The sequence below is a fragment of the Hyposmocoma kahamanoa genome, unplaced genomic scaffold, assembly GCF_003589595.1.
Source record: "Hyposmocoma kahamanoa isolate Upper Pololo Valley unplaced genomic scaffold, ASM358959v1 192, whole genome shotgun sequence".
In the NCBI taxonomy this organism is placed as follows: domain Eukaryota; kingdom Metazoa; phylum Arthropoda; class Insecta; order Lepidoptera; family Cosmopterigidae; genus Hyposmocoma; species Hyposmocoma kahamanoa.
Window position 1 is genome coordinate 2,455,161 of NW_020653719.1, and position 9,795 is coordinate 2,464,955.

Sequence of the window (9,795 nt, forward strand, 5' to 3'; positions counted from 1 at the left end):
AAGCTAATAAAATTGTTTTGAAAACGTTTAAGCGCATAGACTTTTACGTTAAAAAGCTTGCAACGTTGTATTGATAGCAAAGAGCAAAACTGGACCACTAAAGGTTTTAAGATAAGTAAGTTTTTTTGTAAAAAACGAGTAATATTTTTATTTATGTCATAACATTTTTATAATAACATTTTGTTCATTTGCATTCAAAAACATAACTTGTTTAACTTTGTAGTTGTTAACCGTTGAAATGGAAAAAAACTGCTTATTTTTTTAACGTTAAAACGTACGTTTAAGAAGCGTGTTTGTAAAAGCGCTATTCACACGCTTTTTAGTTTGACGCGTAAAAAGTCGTTTAGAAAAACGTTTAAGCGCATAGACCAACGCTTACGCTTAAAATGAAAAGCGTGCTCTATGCGCTTATTTTAAAAAGCAGACTTTTTCAAGTGCTTTTCGTTTAAACGCCCACCTCTAATCCCGGACTAAACTGACTTTTGTTTTGTTAGTCTATGGTTACGTTTATCGTCACTCGTTCGTTGTACGCGAATTTAAAGAAAGAAGTAGCATTTTTGTGCCCCGATAACTTAACCTGACATTAATTAAATTCTAGTTCATTGAGAAACAAGTGCACCAAACGTTTTGCTGGCCAAAACTTGATCTCAGTAATAAATTTACTAACTCATTTTCAGAGTGTTAAGGTAAGCGAAACTTGTTTTTATTTTTGTTAATGTTTGTTGTGCAACATTACTTAAAATGATATGCCTCCTAATCGTCATAAAATGTTAATTTTACGTGAAAGTGAAGTTTACGTGTGTCGCGTGTGGTGTGATATAATAAAGTTGAGAGGTGAAATTATGGGAGGTAGTTAACCTTGGGGCCTTACGTTCGCTATAGAAAGTTAATCAGTCGCAGTTTCTCTGTAACTGCCGCGCTTGATAGTTGTTAGAGAATTTAAGACTTTTTGTTGGTTCATCATGAGTCTCCTTTTGGGTACTACTGTCTGTTTGTCAGCTGCTGAGGGTAAGTTGATACTGTTACATTAAATACAACGTATGATTTTGATGACAGTAGGTCTACTTGTTGTAGGTAGTTGGTAACTCTGGTACTGGTACATTGACTATGTCCAGGTTTTTGTTTAAAATAAATATTCAACTTTCAACCTCAAAGATAGCACCAGTAAGTCAGTGTAACGTTATACAGAGGTTTATTATATATCATATCATTAGGTTTCATTGTATAATATTAGGTTTAATTATAATCAATTTAGTACTAGTAGAGCTTCTTGTGAAAAAGTTTATCTAGGAAAGTACTACCACCTTCACCTATTTCTGCGGCCAAGCATTGATGTAAGCATTTCGGTTTCGAGGGAGTATGGGTGCTGGTGAAATTACAGGTATTTGGGACTTTTCAAGTTGAAAAGGGCAACCATCAGGGTGCAATGACTGTACCCATCAGATCTTTGCGATTTAAAGCTCTAAGCAGCAAAGACCAGGTGCACAACTTGTTCGTCCTGTCACTTAGCATCATAAAGATAAACAAAATCATAAGACTCATTAATAGCCATTCTAAAATTCCATTTACTGAATGTATTTTTAATTATGCCCGTTAGTCATGCTCTTGTGGTGTTCATTTCAGGGGAACGTAGATCATTTGCTCGCAGAATGTCTGCACCAGGTTTAACGTCAGAGGCACAGCTACGCTACCTCCTTCAGTGGTTTGGGGAGTTCAGTGAGTTGCAACGCGAAGATTTCCTTCCGATTCTCGCTGCTGCTCGTGCTGATAAGCCGGACATTCTTGCTGCAAGTCTTGCCAGACTCTCATGTCAAGATAAGCCTGTCAGTTTATTCCAATGCAGAGTAAGTATACTATTAAATCAACATTCAATTCAATCCAATCAATTAATTCATTTATAGAGTTTATGTTAAACAATAATATGGTTTCAGTATGACTTAGGCCTTTTCTAGGCGAGAGTGAATTGAACAGGCATTAGTTAGGTATACATGCTCTGTCATCGACCTCATTGTCACTTTCCACCAGGTGAGATGGAGGTCAAATGTGTACTTATTTTTCTAATAATTAAAATTTTTTACAAAGAAGACAACTGTTCTCAGCTATTATAATGTTTAAGTTTTATGTTAAAAGTTTTATTATAGAAACCTTACATTCTATTTATTAAATTGGCAATCATCCCTTAATTTAATTTGAACCTTTTTTGTTTCAACATGTTTTAAATCATGTAAGATGTAATTATGCATGTATAAAATTTGTTGGCATGCCTATGTGTGTTAGATGTGTGCAATCTCTACTTGTTTATAATAATGATACTGTTTAATATCATAATCAAACATGTGGATTGTGGTGAGGTCACTTATTATTGCCATTTTGTATTGAAAACTTGTAGCAATAACAATTCAATGATATTGTTTGCACTAGAGCTTACCTCATTAACATACAACGGCTGAGAACACAAAGGCAGCCCAGCTGTAACTTGTATTATTCTTTCGTTATTACCATTTCTATTACCTATTTTAGTCCACTTTGGGCAAGATCTATTTAAAATTGCGCCTATTGTACCAAGCATCCTACAGGAGAACTTCTTTTTTCAGTGTTTATTCTCCAATCCTTGACTACCTAAAAAAGTTCTACTTTTTAAAATTTCACTACAATTACTGATGCCATATACCTGAATTGCACTTATAACGTGGATGTAAACAATAGGATGATATTGCACTAAAACTAAAATACAAAATTAGGTATAGAGAAATGTAATCATACAACCATACAAACATACCTACTATGACACACATGTACTAAGAATACTATTTAACAATATTTTTAACCATATTCTTTGATATCTAGTAAAAACAACAGCAGCAGCCATAGGACCTCTAGCATTTATTTTATTCAAAAATATTTGTTATAATTATTTCTTTTTCTATCAAAAATATTTATTTTTTCGTTAAATCCTCCTATAAGGACTTGGTCAATCATAGTTGTGTTACAATTTTTGATCCATGCCTTCCACATTCGCCCACTGCCAGCTACCTCAGATGATTCATCAAATTAGCTAAAGGGCATCTCACTTTTCATTTGCTTCTATGCATATTCTTTATTACAGATCAAATTGTTCAATGAGTGGTACCCAACATGGTCGGAAGAGGAGCAGGATAGATTAGCGAAAGGAGTAACAGAGATGGATCCTGATTTTGGCACAAAGTTGATGGAGGCCATCTTCAATGGCCCTCAAGTTAACGGAGATACAAATGGTACGGATGTGGTGTTAGGTTCATCTGAGAATGGATGTCAGGAAGTTGATGAACCTCAAAGTAATGGTGAGGCATCAGAAAGTGTACCTGAAGAACCCGTTGATGCTCCTGTAGTACAGGGTAATATTCCTGTAGAAATTGTAGCAGCCTCCTAACATGATGAGAATGGGAATTATGTTACCCCACACCCACATATTTTTTATTCAATTTACATGCTTACTGAATCTCTTCGACTTTTTTAGCATTTGTTATAATAATTTTATTATTATAATTAATTAATATACTTATGTTTATGTAAATTAAGTCAAACATCTTGCCTCAAGGCATTTGAAGTCAATTATCGGCAACTTTGTATACACGCATCTATTTTCTCCTTTTGGTATAATTATATTTTATTTTTCTAAGTCATTCGTAAGAAAATATATACATTCCGTAAGTTTTACAATGAGTATTTATCTTTTATAAAAGATATCTAAGTTTATGGAAGAAAATTTCCAATTTTATATATAAACCTTCAAACACAACTCTGGACGATAAACATTACTGTATGTTTACATTGCAAATGCAATTAAAAGACTTAATCTGTAAACATTCCAAATTTACAACATTGTCATTCCACTTGTATGTATTCTATACACAATTTGTGTGTGGTGTAATGTTGCCTGCAAGTAAAAAGAACTCCTTATCTATAACTATATGTAACAAGTTTAACACTGTTTTAATTAACAAATAAATATATAATTATATAAATGTTACATAATATACATGTTTGTGTGATATGTGATAAATAAAAACAGCATTGCTGTTTCGTAGTGAAGGCGTGCTTTTAATCAGCCAACTGTTTGTCTTAACACTGCATCTATGTATTTGAAATGTATTCTGCACATATACTATCACGAAATATGTTAGGATTAATAATTAACCCAAAATATCGTAACACATTTATCTGGGAGATAAGTTTCAAGAAAACATTCTTAAACTATAGTCACATTTATGAAATTTGTGTTAAGAAGAATAGTCATTTTTTCATGAAAAGTAGATATAGATATTACATCAACACGAAGAATAAAAATAAACTGGTTGTAGACAGTCCTTTACAAATTCATTTAAGAGGCTTTGTATGTTTTTTTATCTATAATAAGATTCCACTTGGTATTTAAAATTTACCATTTATGATTTAGAACCATAGTGAAACAAAATTGTTGTACTAAAGGTCTTCGATCTTTATTAGAGATTCGTTTAGCTCTTTCTTCTATCTTATGTTACAAATAGCAACCCCTAAAGTTTCTTACTCACTCTTCTCTTCTGCCTTACGAATGAGTAGTTGAATTAATGTGACGATCTTTAGAATTTCCTCAATGGCTATCATTGAGAAGGAAAATTTTTGCTTTAAATACGATTTTATTGTTTATTTAAATCAGATAGGTATACGATTTTATTATTTACATTGGCTGATGCGAAATAGAATGGAAAGTGGATTTTTTGGACTACTATTGAAACTTACGTAAAATTGTTGGTTGTAATGATAAAATGTGAGGCTTTGGGCTAATTCAAAGTAACTCAATACTATATATTGTAAATTAATATAAAAAAACGTATTCTAATATTCACACTGAATGTATCTGGACTGATAGTAAAAAAAATATGTTCCTAGGATAATAGCATAGTGAAGTACAAAATGGAATCTGTGCCAAGGTCAACTAGAATAGTTTTTATTATTTTTCATTTTCATTACAAATGGTTTCACGGAATCTGGGCCCCCAAGTCTGCTAATTTTAAATCATTGTGTGTGGATAGCGTGTCAATAACAGACTTTTGTACTTTTGGTATTCTGCTAAAAAATAGAGTGGTGGCTGGTCAGTGATTAGCCATCGATCTCCTATTCAACTGCCATACCATTTTTTTGGTAATCTGCTGTTCGATGGCGTATATAGCTAATATTACATTTAATTTGAAGATTAAAGTGCTGATTTAACTAGAGAAAAATTAAGATATGCATCGTAATTTCAATGGGAGTTTTAATAAAGCGACATCGTCGAGTATATAATTAGAAATAAAGACGAAATAAGGGCCATCCATCCCTGGCAACTCATCAGGTAAATGGGCCTTATATCACTTTTAAATATCAACTATCGTTTGCGCTGAAATCATAAATTAGAAAATTGAAATAGTACAGCGCCAACATCTGGAGGTCTACTCTCGATCTCCATCCGACATCCGTCCGAAACAATTACTGCCAAATGCAATACTTGGCAAAACGAAAAAACGCGTGATGCGAATAAAGCTTCATACTGGATACTTGTCTTTTAATTTTGTCGAATATTACTTATTTGACAGTAATTGTTTCGGACGGATGTCGGACGGAGATCGAGAGTAGACCCCCTGACCCGTGTGTACGTCTGCGTATATTCCAAAAATTTTCTGTATTTATTGTAATGAAGATAATATCTCTAACAATGGGGCCTGTTCCACTCTCAAGTTAAACTGGTCGGTTTGTAATGAAACAATTGATGACACCCGTCAATTGTTTCGAATTCGGGCTGGCCAATCAGAGCGCAGTTGTCAGAGTAATGATTTGGCAGAATAATTTTCAATCAAATCAATAATAAATAATAACAACGCACACACTCAACATAGCCCCGCACTAGATAAACCCAATGTCGCGGGTGCCATGGACACACATATAGACAACCACAAATTACACCCAAACTCACGAGAGAAATAAATGTAGACCATACAAATATTTCTCCCGGCCCGGGAATCGAACCTGGGACCTCTGCGTGGCAGTCCGGCATTGTACCCTTTCGGCCACGGAGGCAGTTAAATTAAATGATATTATGTCCCTATTTCTGGTTATATACTCGATCTGCGACATTAATCGTTAGTGATTGAATAAATAAATGCCATCACTGCCATTCCACTGACACTATTGAGACTCAACTGCCATTGCAACTATATTTGAGCAGAATGACAAATATTATCATAACCGCAATATAATCTCTACGGAGTCTCAATGGAATTACAGTGACCAATGGGTTCAAGAAAATTAACAAAATTGGGGCCCTGTTCATCTATAAATTAGTAGGCAATGACAAGAAGGCCCGATAGACGGACCGGTATCATAATGACTATACATTTATATTATATGTGTGTGTATCTGTGTAGTATATATGTGTATGTAAGAAATCTACTCCGTCATCATCATTAAATTTTAGCTCACCGAGTTTGAAATCGATACGTAATTTCGACTTTCAAAAAGCCTTTCACCCGTTTATGCAGTTAATGGACAATTTTAATAGTAATAGTTGTGCATTTTAAATTTTATTACCAAAATGTCAATATTCTGTAAATTGTCCGGGTAATTTTCAGGTGAGTTTTCTCTACCTAATTTCAGTAGCAATTTTTATAATATTATTCATGTACATTATCGTGAATTGTTAAATAATAATTTAAGATACTACACTCGAATATTAAATAACACTTCATAATAATATTCTAGAATATTTAAATAATAAAAATTAAGATCAGAATTAGATGGAGAAAAGTAATCTGAATATTACCAATCTGTTTCATTCGGGTGAACATGACGAAAGGTTGCTTCAGGTTATTGTACTCCATGATATTTTACTATATTTTTACTTAAATTTTGATTACAACATAGCAATATGTCGTAAGAATTTTTTTTTTTTTCATATATAATTTTTTACACTTATTCTTATAAAGTGAACACTATCTCTTTTGCAAATAATAAAATAATATATAAATGTCGAAATATTGCGGAATTTTAAAGAACCATATTATTATACCGACAACACTGAAACCGATGTTAAAAAATCAACACTAGCGCTACGGTCACGTGCAAAAGTAATTCGTCAATCTGAAGATAATATGGACACTGCATGATAAAATCGTTTACGAGTGAGTATATGAGAGTGATAGAACGGTGCTGAGGTGGAGGAAGGTTGAAAAGTTTGGATGCCATTCATGTAATTAATATCGTTTAATTTAACATAATTGCTATAAAATAACTTTATTAAATAAAATGTTATAAGGTAAATAGATTTACGCATTTTTATTTTTAGACAGCTATAATTCTACGATGTTTTGAAGTTAGATACTTAGTCAGCGGCAGGAACACTGTCTAGGAAAAGGAAAAAAAATAATTTATCGAGTTATAGGACACTTACTTGTGCTTAAAACTAAATAACCGCCATTTTATTAAATGTAAAATCAGGAAATTATTACCATTTATTTAAAAATCTTAAATTAATGAAATAACAATAGAATTTATTAAATTAGTCTTCTTTTACTCGATCATCTATTAATGCAATGACTAACCATTGAAATAATAATGTGCCAGGCAAACCACACCAATTGCATTGGTCTCAAACTAGGTACTTGGTACTTGGTGCAACGGGCTGGTTTCCGCAACTCGACGACAAAGCGCCTATTTAGGTAATTCCCTATACTATAAATACCAGAGCAACTGTATTCATTCCGGGAATCGAACTCGGGACCTCCTTATCCAGTGTCCACAGTGAAAAACGTTTGGCCAACAAGGTTTTCAAATCAAACAAAACAAAAACTTGCGTTTGAATTGGATGTGCTATTGAAATGTTAAATAATAACAACCAGTGTTTTACGAAAGAAAGAATAAACATTAATAAAATGAATAAAAACGCACCGATAAAAATGTATTTTTTGTGCCAATATATTTTTTTAAACCATTAAACTGTCCACTACGAAAGATTACAAATTATTTATTTAAGATAAAATTAAATATTTAGCTTTAGCTAAATATTCAATTTTCTAAAATTATGCACTTTACTAAATCCCAACCACAGCGACATCTTAACATAATTACTTACTCCAAAATCTTGTATTTACTTGTACAGCTCTTATATAATATTACTTCCTAGCCAAGTGTCGTCTAATCAATCTGATACAGAACCTTTATTTGTTGATTCTAATCTTTGTACTAACACCTTTGGTATCCTGTTTAACACATCTAGAAGTACAAATGACCACAGTCTCCTACCATATACATTGTTATAATTTGGAAGTTTAAATGTACGATTGCTATGCAATATTCTTAGTCTTGATGGTCTTTTTTCCTTCTCCAAAAATTAACTTTTTCTTGGTAGGTACTCACTCATATACAATTGCTAAATTTACTTTATTATAAACATTTAATATTATATTGCAATAGTTTATCATAATTGTCTTTATATTTGTATATACATATTACAACTCGAGAGATTATGTTAACTTTTACGTATAATGAATGAATATGCATTACTTTTGTTTTGGTGTAATTTATGGATAAACCCACGTCATGTGCCCACCCACATAATGTATTAAATTCTATTTGTATCATATTTTGTGCAACCTCGTATATCTTTGTGCGCTGTAATCATACATGTATCGTCAGCATATTGGTATACAGAGTCGTATTGGAGTCATACAGCAGATATTCAGTTGGGCCTAGTATTGATCCTTGAGCATATCCGTGGAGAGTCGGTTTTAGGTTGCTGTGCTCCCCAGCTATGCTGACAGTGGTTGTATCTTTGTTTGTGGTAGTTCTTAAACCACTCCAATGGTGTACCATTTTGCTCCATTTTTCTATATAGTGTTTCAGAATTTAAAGTATCAAAGGCTTTGACGAAGTCGATCATTATAGCTAATACATGTTATCTGTTATTTAGGTTTTGCTTACTTCATCTGTATACAATGTTAACAGAACTGTGTTGTAATTTTGTTTTGCTTTTCGTGAATGACCCCATTACTTGATAAAAATCTATTTATATCTTGACCATAATACCTTTCAATGATTTTGTCTATACATGATAATACATATAGTAATAGGTCTATAGTTATTATTATAAGTCAGTGTAGTTTCCTATTTTGTGAATTGATCTTACCGTTCCAATTTTTAATTATCTGGATATGTACGTACTTGTAACAATCCACTGATTAATCAAATGGGTTAAAACGGAAGTTATGTTATTGGCAATATATTTCATGATGATTTTGTATTTCTCCAACTCGAGCCCAAGATCGATATCAATACCTACGCGGAAAATGTCATTAGGGCGTGTCGTCACGTGTAGGTATACATATTTCTATCGGTCCGGTTTATTCTTCGATGGTATTAAATGTCGTTTTCTTGATAAGAAACTAAAATGTATAAGTACCTATTCAGCGTAGAGTTATTTTGCATGCACATCTCGGCAAACGCTGAGTGGATGCCATTTTTGATCTCAATGTTCTATAGTATGATCACTTCTCATAAGATAATGAGACCAAATAAAAATGTAAAAGTTGATATTTTAAATCCACTTCAATAGATTGTTCAATAGATGTTTGACGTAGATCGGATGTCCGAGATTCATATACGATGCTGGCCTAGTATAGGACCTTGGTAATCATAAAATTATTGTTATCAGTCTTAAATAGTTTTTTTTATTATCAAAGAAAATTACGACAAATCAAACGGCTCGGAATTTTCAAAACCTAGAGAACCAGCTGTATATTATGGACC

General features: G+C 32.7%; 1 protein-coding gene across 1 annotated transcript; it reads left to right on the forward strand.

The window, feature by feature from the left end:
- The first annotated feature begins 454 nt into the window (after nt 1-454).
- On the forward strand, nt 455-5,255 carry LOC113226554 (uncharacterized protein C14orf119). Its single transcript, XM_026459223.1, has 3 exons — nt 455-686; nt 1,624-1,844; nt 3,107-5,255. The coding sequence occupies exons 2-3, from the start codon at nt 1,650-1,652 to the stop codon at nt 3,407-3,409; spliced, it is 498 nt and encodes a 165-aa protein (XP_026315008.1). The 5' UTR covers nt 455-686; nt 1,624-1,649; the 3' UTR covers nt 3,410-5,255.
- Nucleotides 5,256-9,795: the final 4,540 nt, after the last annotated feature.